Source organism: Ochotona curzoniae, unplaced genomic scaffold (assembly GCF_017591425.1).
Source record: "Ochotona curzoniae isolate NIBS_2020 unplaced genomic scaffold, NIBS_Ocur_1.0 contig_65, whole genome shotgun sequence".
In the NCBI taxonomy this organism is placed as follows: Eukaryota; Metazoa; Chordata; class Mammalia; order Lagomorpha; family Ochotonidae; genus Ochotona; species Ochotona curzoniae.
This window is the reverse complement of record NW_024466508.1, coordinates 269326-283763: the sequence shown is the minus strand read 5'-3', so window position 1 is coordinate 283763 and position 14438 is coordinate 269326. Positions and strand designations below refer to the sequence as shown.

The following is a 14438-nucleotide window of genomic DNA, read 5'->3' as shown; positions in this document are numbered from 1 at the left end:
GGAGTTGCTGTAGGCAGCACTTTATTCACACTGGCCAGGCAGGGGCACCCAGCCCTGCACAGCTGAGGGTGTCCTGGTCAGTGTCCTTCCCTGAGGGCAGCCCGGGAGGCCCCATGGGGGCAAAGCCTTTCCAGGGCCGGAGGGGAGCAGCTCAGGCCCCCGTCGTCGGGGCCTCGTGGTTGAGCACGTAGTAGTCGTGGACGTACATGAGCACAGCCACTGGCTGTCCGATGATGAGCGTCAGCCACACAGCCGCATTGCCGTAGTTGCCCCGGAAGAAGCGGCCCACGAGCCAGGCCAGCGGCAGCTGGGGACATGGGGAGCGGGGTCAGCCCTGACCCCAGGGAAGGCACGTGGGGCGGCTCTGGGGCGCTTGCTCACCTGAGCCATCATGCCTGTGAACGCCCAGAGGCGGAACATGCGCAGGGGAATGCTCACCAGGTACTAGAGTTGGGGAGAAGGGGGTTAGGCTCTCCGGCTCTCCCAAGGCCGCCCTGCCCACAGCCCAGGTAGGGCCCAAGGAGCACTGACCTCGTGGAAGAAGGCCGAAGCCAGGAACACGCCTGTCCTGGCCACCCACCTGCTGCTGCCCCGCCGGATCATAGGCTTGTAGAAATGCCTGCAAGAGCGGCCATGGGCAGGGCGCCCAGCTGAGCCCACGCCCACCCGACCCCGCCCAGCTGAGCCCACCAGACCCCGCCCACCTACCTGCTGCACCACTTGTGCACTGGGATGTTCCAGTTCTGCCAGAAGTAGGTGACAGATTCCGAGTTCCTGGGGGTGAGGGGACGGAGCTGTCAGGGCCTGGGGGGCCCCAGCCCACCCCCAGCACCACCCTGGGCACCCACCACCAGTCCCGGTAGAACTCGCGGTCTCCAAACTGCATGAGCTCGCCCACAGCATTGAGGCATGAGTGGAAGAGCCAGTAGAAGAATATGAGCCAGATGAGGTGGTTGGGGACCTGTGGGGGAGGCGGCTCAGTGTCCGAGCTCCAAGCTCCGCGTGGCCGCCCTGCCCGTGCCCCTGCTCACCGCCAGCTTCAGCAGGCGCTCAATGATGCGTGAGTAGTCCATGTCCTGGGAGGAGAGGCTGCTTCAGCACCCATGTCCTCCCGCGCCCACCCGTTCCTGCAGCCCCTGCTCACCTTGAAGGGCTTCATGGAGTTCTGGATGGTGGGGACCATCCACTGCAGAAGGAGACAGGGTCAGCCACGGCTCTGCCAGGGCCCTCCCCACCCCCGGCCCCACAGCCTGGTCCACGCACCTGCTGGATGAGCCCCACCTGGAGCTGTGTGAAGAAGAGCTGCAGGGAGAGCCAGACACCTCAGCTGGCACCCAGAGGACCCCAACCCAGGTCCCCCGCCCTGACCCGGCCTCACCATCTCCAGGAGCCGCCGCAGCAGGAAGCGCTTCCGGATACGTGGGGAGCGGGGGAAATTGAGCTCGTAGCACAGGGTGGGGGCAAAGAGGAAGTAGTACAGATCTGCAGGGAGAGCAGGGGTGAGGGGAGGCTGCTGCACCTTGGGAAGGCAGGGCCGGCACCACTCGGCCCCATCCAGCCCCATCCCCCTGCCCTCACCGCGGTAGGTCAGGTTGTCTGGGTAGCTCACAGTGGACCGGGCTGCATCCCCAGGGGCCCTTCCTGCAGACATGGGACAATGCAGAGGGGAAGGCCAAGCGGGCGGCCACTGCCCAGGCCCTGCCCCTTGCAGCCCAGCTCAGCGGGCCTCACCAGCTTCCTTGGCCCTGCGCTGGCGGCACCACAAATTCACGTCCCGGTAGGAGAAGAGCTTGAGGAAAAGGATGGTGTGCACGGCCAGTGCCAGCAAGGAGCCCACTGTGGAGAGGGGGGCTCAGGACGGGGCCCCTGGAGAGCCCGCTGTGGAAAGGGGGCTCAGGACGGGGCCCAGAGCCCCAGGGAGCCCACTGTGGACAGGGGGGCTCAGGACAGGGCCCAGAGCCCCAGGCCAGGCTGGACAGCAGGCGGACAGGCACACCTGGGGTGATGGACTCCACCAGCAGGGACACAGCAGCGGGGAAGCAGAGGATGGTGGCCAGGTTGGCCACGTGCAGTAGCAGCCCCACTGGCTCCGTCAGAGAACCCTGAGGGGACAGGGCACTGAGCAGGGCTGCCTGGCCAGATTCCAAGGCTGTGGCCGGGGCGGGGGGGGGGGGTGCGCGGGCATGGCTTACCACTGCCAGGCGTCTCTCAACCTGGAACGCAGCCACGGCAAAGATGTTGGCCACTGCGGATAGAAGCAGCTGAGCAGGCTCAGGCCCTGGCCAGCCCTGCCGCCCCCCGGGCCCTCCTGGCACCCCGCTCACCAAGAACCAGGCACGGGGCCGGCCAGCTGTAGGGGTCCTTCAGGAACAGAGACACCACCTGAATGGGGTCCACTAGGATGCCATACCTGGGGGCAGGGAGGCGCCTCAGTAGCCAGCTCCAGGCCCTGCCTGGGGGCCCCACAGCAGCAGTGCTGGACTGCTCCAACCACTCACTTGATGAGGTTCTCCAGAAACAGCCGTGCATTGCTCAGGATCTGCAAGACACAGGTTAGGACTCAGCTGCTCGGGTGGGGTCCCCGTCAGACTCAGACCACCCCACCCCACTCCTCCACGGGGCAGAGGAGTTGACCAGTCCCCATCACGCCAAGGGAGACCACTGTGGCACCAGCCCCCACCCATGGTAACTGGGCAGCCCACGGACCCCCTGCCACACGGAGGCTCTGCAAGGTAGGCCACGCCCACCCAGGGGCCAGGCTGCCACCCCCCACAGCAGGGCAAGTGCCCGTGGTGTCCAGCTTGTGGCAAGACACACGGCAGAGGTGACAGGAAGGAGTCGGCCCCACCATGCCTGGTCTCCTGCCGCTCTCCAGGTTCCCAAGGACCCTTCAGACGCCAACCACACCAGGTATGGAGCCCAGCGGGGCCGGGCCGCTATCAGCTCGTCTCATAGGACCGCCAGGCCCAGCCCTGAGCAAGAACTGACCCAAACCATTAAAGTCCACACCGGTGAGAGGGCCCTGAGCTGTAGGCAGTTCACAGGCCAGGCTGCGGAGGGACGGCAAGAAGCCCAGGGTGCCCTGCAGAACGGACGGACACCCCACCTCTTGCGGCCAAGCCACACGGGGCCATGGCCCAAGGCCCACTTCACTCCCTGGAAGCTGTGACTGTCCAGGGCAGCTGGCAGGGAGTGGCCACAGCAGGGGACGGAGGACAGCAGGCTGAGGGAGGACGCAGCCACATCTGCCCTGCTGTACAACAGGCCCTTGCCCTAAACTTCCCCTCTGAGCCTGCACCCCAAATGCTGTAGGATCAGCTGGCAGCCCCAGCATACCACAGGTGCCAGACCTCATTCAGGACCACAGGGGAGAGCGAGGCTGGAGACCTGCACAGGGGCGGCCAGCCCAGCCACTGCCTTCCTGCCAGAGGCCCCACTCCACTCACCAGCATCACCACACACCAGTTCAGGATGCCCCGGTAGTTGCTGAAGCCACTGTCAGAGCTGAAGAGCGAGTCCTGCAGGCGATGGCACCTACAGGGCAGGAGGCCGGCAGTGAAGGTCGGGAGGCCGGCAGTGAGGGGCAGGAGGCAGGCAGTGAGGGGCAGGCAGAGAGGGGCAGGAGGCCGGCAGTGAGGGGGCAGGTGGCAGGCAGTGAGGGGCAGGTGGCAGGCAGTGAGGGGCAGGTGGCAGGCAGTGAGGGGCAGGAGGCAGGCAGTGAGGGTCGGGAGGCCGGCAGTGAGGGGCAGGCAGAGAGGGGCAGGAGGCCGGCAGTGAGGGGGCAGGTGGCAGGCAGTGAGGGGCAGGTGGCAGGCAGTGAGGGGCCGGCAGTGAGGGGCAGGTGGCAGGCAGTGAGGGGCAGGCAATGAGGGGCAGGAGGCAGGCAGTGAGGGTCGGGAGGCAGGCAGTGAAGGGCAGGAGGCCGGCAGTGAGGGGCAGGCAATGAGGGGCAGGTGGCAGGCAGTGAGGGTCGGGAGGCCGGCAGTGAGGGGGCAGGTGGCAGGCAGTGAGGGGCAGGAGGCCAGCAGCGGGCGTGTCCTCCCCTCCTTCCTGCCCAGGTTCCCTGCAGCCGTCGGCTCAGGGCCTTGAGGAAGTCCACGTCTCGGACAACTGTGGACTCTGGTACCACTAGCCGCTATAGTGACAGAGGGTGACAATCAAGTCCTCCCTGCTCAGCTGGCCCATCCGGCCACTCAGCATGCCACGAGGCCCTCACCACTGTGCCCACTGAACCGCAGCGGGCACCCAGCCCACAGAGCCCACTGGGCTGGGTCAGGGCCAACGGGAGCAGGGCCTGTGCCCTCCAGTCACAGCGCCTGCAGGAAGCCTGGGGCCATTGAGCAAGGCCCCGCTGTGGTAAGAGTCCAGCCCTTCTCCCTCAGGACACGCCTCCCAGTGCCAGGGAGGAAGACACGCCGCAGGGGCCCCTCTCAGCAGTCCGTGTTCCACTCCGATCCTGTGCCGCCCTGTGGGCCCCAGACTCGGGCCGCACCTGCCCCTCAGCCTGACCGTCCTCGCTGTCCCGCACAGCCTCAGGCCTGGGCCTGGCGCAACGGCACCTGCGCTGGGCCACCACACAGAGGCTCCCAACGCCAATGCCAGCTGATGTTACAAAGCCTTCGATTACCCTGCTGGACCCCAAGGCCCCCAACCCATCCCTGGGCAAGCCCAACCCTGAGCACCCCACTACCTCAGGCCAAGGCCCCTGACCCGGGTGAGCAAGTCATGTCCACAGGGTCCAGGCTGGCCAATGCAGCCAGCAGCAAGTGGGTTAGAGGGCGGGCCCCGGGAACAGCTGGCACACAGCAGCAGGCCTGGCCCGTGGCGCCCAGAGCCATCCTTGCCACCCTCTCACCCACTGGACAGCCTGCCCAAGCTTCGACGTCCCACACTCACTGCTACTTCCTGGCTGCCCTCCAGGCAGCCTGACCCCATCCTGGGCAGCAGGCTCACCCTCCAGGGTAGGCATCACCCAGGAACCTCAAGGTCCAGGGCCAGGCAGAGATCAGCAGGGACCCACTCCCCAGACCCCAAGGGCCCTGGAACTGGCAGGTCCTGCCTGGGGCACGCAGCAGGCCAGCCTCCCCTGGCCTCGGGGCAGGAACCCAGGATGAGCAGGAAATGAGGGGCGGGGTGGGGGCTGAAGGAGCCAGGAGGAAGGCAGGCAGCGGCCCAGGCCAGCAAGGGGGGCAGGTCAGCCAAGGCACCCCAGGACTGGAGCCCAGCGCCCACAGCCCATGGACACCCTCGCCTGGCCGCCACGCCCCCCAGAGGACTCCTGACCCCACACCCCTCCTCACAGAGGGGCCCAGAGGCCCTCTCCTCCCCCAGGGCGCCTCTGGGTCCTCCGGGGTGACCTTTGTCCGCACTGCTCCCCTCACTATCTTATCTCCAGGCTCACCAGGGAGCACCCCGGGGGCAGTCACAGGGCCTGCACCTCGCAATGCCCAGTCCTCACTCACCCAAGTGACCCACTGTCCACTTCCTCTCGAGGACCCTGGGCATGCAGGAACCCCTGGCGGGGTGCCCCTCCGGTCACTGGGGAGCCCTCGGGTCCGTCATCCAGCCAGGCAGGAGGGCGCGCGGCGGGCACCCCAAGCAGGGGACCCGGTCCCCGTGCTCACACGGGCCCCCGCCGGGAAGCCGCGCCCGGGGCGGACCCCCACGGGCCTCGCACCCACCTGACGATGCGCGGCTGACCTTGGCGGGCCGTCACCCGTCCAGGCCCCGTCCCCCCGACAGCCCGGCGCGCCCGCGGCCGTCTCCGAACCCGACGCCCGGCGCGGCCGCTACCTCAGCTCCCACTGGCCGTTGCCCACGTCGGCGTCTCCGTCCTTGTCCGGGGCCGGCGAGTCTCCGCCGGCGCCCACGTCGGGGCCCGCCGCCCCGTTCCGCACCTCCTCTTCCGCCGCCGCGGGCCCGCCGCCCTGGCCCGAAGGTCGCGCACCGGCCCTCCGGCGCCGGGAGCCGCCCGCGCCGCCGCGCTCGCCCATGGTCTCGGCCCGCCGCCCTCCCGGCTCGCGGCGCCCGCGCCCCGCGTCCGGACTCCCGCCGCGCACCGGGGCCGCCGCGCGCTCCCGCCCCGCACCGGGGCCGCTGCGCCCGAGCTGCCCGCGTCTGCCGCGCGGGGCGGGAGCGCCCATTTGTAGCCCGCGGCCGGCGGGGGCGGGGCCCGGGCGCGCGCGGCAGCCTGGGGCTTGTAGTCCCGGCGCGCAGGCCGGCCAGCGCTGGCCACCCCGGGACCCTGCGGCGCGGGCGCGCGGGCGGAGAGGTCGGCAGGCCGGGATGCAGCGCCCGAGGGCTGTGCGCGCCCGCTCCGGGCTCTGCCCACGCGTCCGGGCCGCCTTCCAGCCCGCAGGGCACCCACAGGAGCTGGCCCGCAGAGGGGCAGGGTCTCGGTGTGCGGCCACGTGTGCCACCCAGCCACAGGGACCAGCGTGGAGCCACAGGAAGTTAGGTCCAGCCAGCCAGTGACTACACAGACGTCAGGGAGAAGCCAGAGAGAGGTGGGGTAGGGACGAGGACGTTAGGACCACCCTAAGGTGGTGGTGAGCAGCCTGGGCATTGTGTCCATGGATGGTCTGGAAGGTCGCCTTCGCCCTCACTGCCCCCAGGATCCGCAGGGGAGCAGCCAGCTGAGCCCACGGGGCTGGGCAGTCCTGGGAAGGAGATACTTGCCTCCACGGTGCCCGTCAGGGGCAGGGCAGTGGGCAGGGCAGTGGCCAACAGTCCCTGGGCTGTCGCCTGGAGAGGCTTGGCAGGGGGTGGCTCCAGGCTTGTTCTCAGGCAGGCCTGGGTCCAGCCGAGTCCCCCCGGAACAGCCATGCCCCCTAGCCCCGGGGTGGGGAGTAGGAGGAGAGCCAGGCCACTGACACCCGGCTCCTACAGACACTCCAGCCCGCAGGGACCTCCAGGCCTCCAAAGGGCTACCCCACAGTGGAACCTCCAGAACCTCCACATGCCACCTGGGCTGCCTACCTGGCTCTCCGTGAGCCGGGCCTGAGCATTTTCCCCAGGGCTGGCCCTGGCTGGCGGGTCATGAGCCCTAAGGCCATGGGCTGCCTGCTCAGGCCTCCTTCCTCCTGGCCGCAGTGTGGCGCCGGCCCTGTCCCTGGCTTTGCCCCCATCACCCAAGGGTGCTGCAGGAGTGTGGCACCGCCCGCCCAGCCATCCGGCAGTCTCCAGCGCCCGCGGAGTAAACTTAAGTTAGGCCAAGGACACGGGCAGCAGCACCTCGAGGCCTCGCCTGTGGCCAACAGGTGTGCGAGTCAGGATGCCCAGGAAGGACAGAGGTTCCACGGGCACTGCCACCCTTACTCCTCCTGCCACCACTCTGGCAGGGGTCAACTCACCCCAGAGCCGCTTAGCCTGCACTCTGACATGCCAGCCTCCAAGGGCCCAGGTGGAGTCACCACCCCCACACACACGTGCACACACACACACTCTGGAAGCCCAGCCCAGCCTGGACGCGGGACAGTGGGACAGCCCAGCCCTGCCCGGACACGGGACAGCGGGACAGCCCAGCCCAGCCTGGACGCGGGGCAGCCCAGCCCGGACGCGGGGCAGCCCAGCCCACCCCGGCCCGGACACAGGACAGCAGGACAGCTCGCCTCAGCCCGGACTCGGGACAGCCCAGCCCAGCCTGGACGCGGGGCAGCGGGACAGCCCAGCCTGGCCCAACACGGGACAGCCCAGCCCAGACGTGGACAGCAGGACAGCCCAGCCCGGAAAAGCAGGGAAAAGCAGGACAGCAGGCCACACGCCAGCAGTTAGTATCAAGAGTGGCGTTTATTCTCCTCGAGGAGGTGCGGCGCTCGGGGCGCTGGTGCCATTGTGCTTAGGAGGTCGGTCCGTCCGTCCGTCTGTCCGGCCGGCCCAGCCCCAAACGGGGGCAGAAGAGGGGCCGGCCCGAGTAAAAATCCCGGCCAGATCCGGGTGGGGAATCTGTGTACAAGGCGGCGGGGCGCAGGCAGGGGTGGGGGGCAGGGCCGGGCCGGCAGCCGCGACCCCCACCCAGGGCCCCGCACCTCGGGCCCTACTTGTAGAATAGTACAAAACAGGTGCTAGCTAAAGGTTCCTTCTACCTGAATTCGCTAAGTCGGTTATTGTGCTGCTTCGTTACGGGGTGGGGGCGGGCGGAGGGGGCCCATGGCTTTCCACGGCGGCGGGGTGTGCGGAGAAGCGGGGGGACCCTGGCGGCCCACGGCCCTCGAGCCTTCTCCTCAGGTAGGCAGACAGGAGTGGGGGTTTGGGGGTGTGTTCACGCGACCGCAGGGGGCACCGGCGGGACAAGGCCGGGCTGTGCGCGCACTGCGCCGGGTGCGGGCCTCGGGATTGGGGGCGCGCTGCGGCTGCGCCCCGGGGCGCGCGACCCTCAAGTTTGCACCTTCTCCCGCCAGGGGTCCCTGGCGCTGGTGGGACTGGAGGGTGGGCTGTGTGCGTGTGTGGGAGTGGTCCTCGAGCTGGGGGGTCGAGGCCCTGGGCTCGTCTTGCCTGAGTTGAGGCCCGAGGCAGAGCCGGGAACGCAGAGCAGGGCCCGGAGGAGCCGCGCAGAGGGCTGGCTCTCCGTGGCGGACACGCACCTCCCCACGGGCCGCTGAGGCCCGGGCGCACGCACCCACGGGCCCAGCAGGTGCCCAGGAGCGGTCGGTGAGTGATGGACGAGCAGAGGCGGTGGGAAGGGCGTGTCTGGGGGACCCCCCAGGCCCGAGACCCCCTGCCGTGGAGAGGAAGCGGGACGGGGAGTGAGGGAGGGGGAGAAAGTCTGCGCGGCCGGCCCCGCGCAGCGTCCCTGATCTAGGGCCTATGGGGCGGGCGAGGAATACCTGATTCTCAGTAACTCTAGAGGCGGCGGCAGCTTCGCATGCAGTGCGCATTATTGCTCTATGGTCGGCATCGGACTAACTAGGGGACCAGGGGAGCGGGCAGCCCCGGGGAGAAGGTCGGGCGGGGGGTCGGGGCTGCATGCAGTGGCGTCACAAGGCGGCGGCCAATGGCGCGGGCCCTTGGGGCGGGGTCGCCGCGAGGCTTTGGCATAGACGGGCGAAAAGTTGGCAGCTGAGGGAGGGGCGGGGTCCGGGGCTCCCCGGAGGCTGCGCCCGGCGAGCGGCGGGGACCCCAGAGCGCACGGCCCCTCGCCCCCGTCCCTGACCCGAGTGCAATCGGTTCATCAAGAAAACAAATAAAGAGAGGACCCCGACGCGTCCGCGCCCTTCCGGGGGGCTTTACCCGCAAAGCGAATACAGAGGTGTGCAAGCGCCAGAGCCGCGCCCGCCTGTCGGGCCCCGGGCCGCCCTTGGGGAGCGAGCGCCCCGGGAGTGAGGGAGGGGGCCCGGGGCTGGGGTCCGAGGGGGCCGGGGTGTCCATGCGATTCGATATGCGTCGTTAATATTCCCGGCGAGCCGGGCTGGAAGAATTCGGATTTAGCCGAGAGGGCAGAGGCGGCTCCGACAGGGACGCGCCGTCCCATCCCCCGGGGGTCGGCGGGCAGGGACCCCGCCTCCCAAGGCCGCGCCCGCCCGCCCGGCGGCGGAAGCCCTGGACGGCTTGGGGAAGGGGCGCGGGGAGGGAAGACCTGAGTCTCGCGCAGAGGAGGGAGGAGGGCGCGCCCCATCCCACCCCACCCCACCCCGAACCCGCCTCCCGCTCCCCTCCCCTTCAGAGACCCAACTCGGATATGAGGTTCTGTTCTGGGTCTCGCGGACCCTATTGCTGGGAGAAAGCCTGGGGGGGCACCCTGGAGGGGAGAGGAGCGGGCTAGGTACGGGGTGGGTCTCCCCTCGGGACCCTATTGCTAGAAGGGGCTGGCGAGGCCCCTGGCGGGCAGGGTGGGGCCGGCCCCCTCCCCCTATTGCTGCGAGGAGGGGCCCGCCCTCCGGCCCCTCGGCCTGGACGCCGGCGGAGACTGCCCGGCAGGGGAGGAGGGCGCCCTCCCTCCCGTATTGCTGCGCGCCGAGCCGGCGGGCCTAGGCCTGCACGGGGCTGAGCGGCGGCGGCGCGGGGGCCGCGGGCCCGCCGGCCGCGCCGCCCTTGAAGCAGGCCGACTCGTAGTGCTTGTTGAGATAGGACTTGAGCGCGAAGCTCTTCTTACAGCGCTTGCATTGGAAGTGCTTGAAGGCCGAGTGCGTCTGCATGTGCGCGCGCAGGTTGGAGCGGTCGGCGAAGGCCTTGCCGCAGTGCGCGCAGCCGAAGGGCTTCTCGCCGGTGTGCGAGCGCATGTGGCCCTGCAGCAGCCAGGGCCGCGAGAAGGCCTTGCCGCACACGCCGCACTTGTGGCGCAGGTCGTGCGTGAGCAGGTGCATGGCCATGGCCGGCATGGACACGTACACCTTGCCGCACGTCGGGCAGCGCCGCGCCAGCTGGCTGTCCAGGCTGCGGTGCGTCTGCTTGTGGCGGCTCAGGTTCGACGACGTGGCGTACGTCTTGCCGCACTCCCCGCACGCGTGCCGGCCGCCGCCCGCGGGCCCCGGCCCCGCGCGCGCCTCGCCGCCCGCCCCCGCGCGCGCGCCGCCCCGACCCCCCGCGCCGGAGCCGCGCGCGCCCGCCCCGGGCCCGGAGTCGCCGTCGGGGGGCGCCGCCGCCGCCGAGGCCGCGGCGGGGGGCGCGGCGGCGTGGGCCCCGGCGCCCGCGTGGGCCGCCTTGCGGCGCGAGCGCCCGTCGGTGATGAAGAAGGCGTCGGCCGCGTAGCCCTCGCTGACGGCCGCGTCGCCGTTGATGTAGCCGCCCGCGGCCGTGGCCAGCTCCGGACGCGGGGTGGGCGGCGGCGCCGAGCCCGCGGCGGCGGGACCCAGCTCTCCGCGCACGGCGGCCGCGTACATGGGCTCCGGGGACGGCCCCTTGAGCAGCGCCGCCTCGGCGTCGCCATCGTAGACGGCTGCGGGCCCCACGTAGTCGCTGAGGTATCCTGCGGAGCGAGAGGGGGCGCGGGGGGCGGAAGACAAAGGAGGGGACGGGGTGGGGGGCGGGACGGAGACAGCGGGGAGGGGGCCGGGTGAGCGCGGCCCGCCGCCCCGCCCCGCCGCGGGAGGAGCGCCGGCGGCTCCGGGCGCGCCCGCCCCCCTTCCGCCGAGCCTCAAGGTCAGGGGGGAGGGGCGGCGCGTCCTCGCCTCGCCCCTCCCCGCGGGTTCTCCCCACTTCAGCAGTTTTGCCTGATTATGCAACACACTGCGGGCCCGCAGCGCACAAAGCCGGGCCGCGGGCCCGGGGACCCCGCGGCGCGCGCCTCTCCCGGGTTCCCCCACCTGGCTCCTCCCCGCGCCCCGCCTCGGTGCTGTCCCCTCTGGCTGCCCAGGTCCCCGGCGAAGCCTGGGAGAGGCGCCCTGCTCCGGGCTCCCGCGGCCTCCCCGCGGCCTCCCCGCCTCGCACTCGCTGGGCCGGACGCCCCCTCCCCGCCCACCTTGGCCAGCGCGCCTCCCTGACTCCGGCCGCTTGGGTGCGGCTGCGCCTTGGGGGCCTGCCCTGCACCCCACCCTGGGTGACAGCGCCCGGCGGACAGTGCAGCGTAAGGCTGGGAGGAGCGTCCACCAGGGGACACCTTCAGGGAGACCAGCTGTTGCGGCAAGCCAGCGGCGGCGTTGGCGCAGGTGCCTGCAGTGGCCCCGGAGCGCGAGGCGGATCTCCCGGCTCCAGCTGCTGGCGGACCCCCAGGAGCCCTCCCACCCGTGCCACGGTCACACCTGCCGCAGCAGGGACACCGGCGGTCACATGGCGCGCGGTGGCCTCGGAGTCACATGGCCCCGTGGAGTGGCACACAGGCAGGCACACACTCACACAGGGTCACACACTGACAGTCACATGGCCACACGCAGTCACATGGGCCCACACAGGCTCCCGCTCCTGCAGGGCACGCTTGCTCTGCCACCGCGCCGCTGGCACTCCCCGCGCCCCTGCCTGCATGCTAACAGTTGTCCTTGAACTTGGGCAGCACACAAAGAGCCTTCCGGCCGTGCGCGGAGAGGGGAGGTGGTGGCGCCGAGCCCCCTCTGCCGCCCCGGGGGCTGTGGGCCTCACAGGTGGGCGCCCGCCCAGCCGCAGGCCTGCTGCACTCGGCTCCGGCCTTCCTGCTAGCAGGGGTCCGGGCTGTCGGAGCCGGGGGTCCCGGCATGCGCGCGCCCTCCCCCGGGGCGGCAGCCCCCCACCGCCTGCCTGCGCGCCCAGCCCGGCCAGGTCCTGCCCGAGGTGCCCGCGGCCCCCTCCCCCTCCGCGGCCCCCAGCCCGGCTCGCACCTTTCTCATGTAGCCGCACGCCGAGGTCGCCGCGGGCGCGCCCGTAGGAGCTCTCGAGGTCGGCCGAGGAGAAGGTGTCAAGTTTGACCTTCTTGACCAGGAAGGACCTGGGCATGGTTCCTGCGGGGCTCCGGCGCTGCGGGCCTGCGCAGCCGGGGCTCGGGGGCGCTGCGGCCGCGGCGGGCGCCGGGCACCATCCGAGGAGCGGCGGCGGCGGCTCGGGTCCCCGCTCGGGCCGCCGGATGCTGCCGCGCCAGGGCCGGTCCGTGCGCCGCGGGCTCGCCGCTGCGCGCCCCGGGACGGCGGCCCTCCTCGCGCTCTCGCCGCCTTCCTTCGCTCCTTGCTTCCTTCCTTCCCTGCTCTGGTCCCGGCTTCCCAGCCCGCAGTGCCGCCCCTGGACAGGCGGGGGAGGAGGCTGGTGGCTGGGGGGGGGGATGGCGGAGAGGGGGGAGCGGCTCCGTCCCGGGCCCGCGGGCTGCGATGGGTGCAGGGCTGGCCCGGCCGCGCGGCCCCCTTCCGCTCCCCGCCGCCGCCGCGGCGGAGCCTCAGTCAGCGGAGCCCCATGCCCCCGGGGGCGGCGGCGGCGGCGGAGGGGGCGCCAGCGTTTTCAGCACCGCGGCCAGCGCCGGCCCGGGCAGCACCGCGGCCAGCGCCCGAGCGCGCACGGCCGGCGCGGGCGGAGAGGGGCGGGCCGAGGGCGCTCGGCCGCCGGGCGGGGGTCCTCGGCGGGGGTCTCGGGGAGGCTGGCTTTATTGTTCTGCAGCCAGAGCGGCGGCGGCGGCGGCGGCGGCGGCGGGGGGCGGGGGTCCTGGGGGGAGGGGAGCGCGCGGAGGGCGGGCCGAGCGAGGGGGAGGGACGGGGCTCGGGGGCGGGGCTCGGCGCTCGGACAGCTCCCGCGCGGCCTCCCGAGCCCGCAGCCGCCTCTGCCCGCGGCCCGGCCCGGCCTCGGGCTTTTAAAGGCGGCGAGCGGGGGGGAGGGGAGGCGGCCGGCGGAAATGGCTGCGCGGGCCCGGTCCCCGGCCGGGGTCTCCTGGGAGGGGCCCCGGGGAAGCCTCGGCGTGCTGGGAGTCCCCCGCGCCGCTCAGGGAATGGCCGCCCCGCGCGCGCCCGCATTGTCGGCCGGGTGGGAGAGGAGGAGCGGGGCGCCCCGGGGCCTGCGTGTGTGGGGAGGGGGTGCCATCCCAGGCGGGACGCCGCGCGCTGCGCCCTCGGGGTCACCCGCCGCGCGTGGGGGGGCAGGGACGCGCGCGGTGCGGGGGCGAGTGCTGAGGCAGCGAAAGCGGGTGTGCGGGCGCCGCGTGCGCGCCGTGCCGCAGTGTCTCCGGCCGCGCGGTCACCCGGGCTGACCCCGAGCCCGCCCCCCGGCCCTGCGGCGGACGCGGGGCGCGGGGGCCTGCGGTGACCCCGCTGCAGGAACGGGGCTCCGCGGGTGGCTCTGCGCCCTTGTGCGGGGCTGCAGCTCCCCCGGCGGCCCCGCAACCGGGCGCATCACCTTGCGGAGGCCGCCCGCGCCGAGTTCGCAGCCCCCATGACGTCAGGCGCGGCGGCCAATGGCGCACGCGGGGCGCGGGGCCGCACAATGGCCGCGCGCGGGGCGCTGGTCCCCGGTCGGGGCCGGCGCCGCCATTGTCCCCTCGCCGTCCCCGCCCGGCCCTCCGGTCTGCGCGGCCGCTCGCCAACGCCGCGCTGCGGGGAGCGGGCGCGCGCGGTGACCTTGCGCGGGGCGGCCGGGAGCGCGCGGCCTGCGCCTCGCCCGCACGCAGCCGGCCGCGGAGCCGACCCGGCGCGGGGACATCCATCTTCTGTGGCAGGCTCTCCCCGGGGGTCGGGCGGCCGCACCGCCGCCCCCTTATCGCCGGGCCACAGCCGGGGATGCTCGCGGCGGGGGGGCGAGGGAGGTCCCCTCTGCCTCCTGCGGGGGGAGGGGGCTCGCCCGAGGCGCAGCCGGAGTCGCAGGCACAATTAGCATTTTGATTGCGGGATTGGGGGGGCGCATCTGGACCGAGGCCTAATTACCTGGCAAGCCCTCGGGGCGCGACGCCCACCGCCTGTTCCTGGACCCTGTCCTTTTCCACGTGCTTCTCCCCCTCTCTTCGTCTCGCTCTCTGGGGTCCCGTTTCTCCGTCGCCCCCCTCCTTCCTTCGTCCCGTGTCCCTGTCCCTTGCCCCTCGGGGACCCGGCCGGCCCTGACCCGCAGCCCCCCGCGCAGGCTGG

The 14438-nt window shown here is 72.1% G+C and overlaps 2 protein-coding genes across 2 annotated transcripts; both read right to left on the bottom strand.

The window, feature by feature from the left end:
• Positions 1–97: 97 nt before the first annotated feature.
• DGAT1 (diacylglycerol O-acyltransferase 1) lies at positions 98–5993 on the bottom strand. Its single transcript, XM_040991631.1, has 17 exons — positions 5794–5993; positions 3447–3534; positions 2499–2539; positions 2325–2410; positions 2193–2245; positions 1997–2102; positions 1723–1836; positions 1579–1641; positions 1379–1482; positions 1264–1302; positions 1145–1186; positions 1032–1076; positions 849–961; positions 709–774; positions 532–619; positions 382–444; positions 98–307 (listed from the first exon to the last, which is right to left on the bottom strand). Exons 1-17 carry the CDS (start codon positions 5991–5993, stop codon positions 152–154), a joined length of 1467 nt encoding a protein of 488 aa, XP_040847565.1. The 3' UTR covers positions 98–151.
• A 3845-nt stretch (positions 5994–9838) lies between these two features.
• Positions 9839–12446, bottom strand: SCRT1 (scratch family transcriptional repressor 1). The gene is made up of 2 exons (XM_040991565.1): positions 12225–12446; positions 9839–10903 (listed from the first exon to the last, which is right to left on the bottom strand). Exons 1-2 carry the CDS (start codon positions 12337–12339, stop codon positions 9966–9968), a joined length of 1053 nt encoding a protein of 350 aa, XP_040847499.1. The 5' UTR covers positions 12340–12446; the 3' UTR covers positions 9839–9965.
• Positions 12447–14438: the final 1992 nt, after the last annotated feature.

What these genes read in the sequence shown, in the direction of transcription:
- DGAT1 (XM_040991631.1), bottom strand. Translation starts at nt 5,993, where the DNA reads ATGGGCGAGCGCGGCGGCGCGGGCGGCTCCCGGCGCCGGAGGGCCGGT. An exon ending in AGACAACCTGACCTACCGCG is followed by an intron (nt 1,483 to 1,578) that starts GTGAGGGCAGGG and finishes CTCTCCCTGCAG; the next exon opens with ATCTGTACTACTTCCTCTTT. An exon ending in TGCGGCGGCTCCTGGAGATG is followed by an intron (nt 1,303 to 1,378) that starts GTGAGGCCGGGT and finishes CTCTCCCTGCAG; the next exon opens with CTCTTCTTCACACAGCTCCA.
- SCRT1 (XM_040991565.1), bottom strand. Translation starts at nt 12,339, where the DNA reads ATGCCCAGGTCCTTCCTGGTCAAGAAGGTCAAACTTGACACCTTCTCC. An exon ending in CGTGCGGCTACATGAGAAAG is followed by an intron (nt 10,904 to 12,224) that starts GTGCGAGCCGGG and finishes CTCGCTCCGCAG; the next exon opens with GATACCTCAGCGACTACGTG.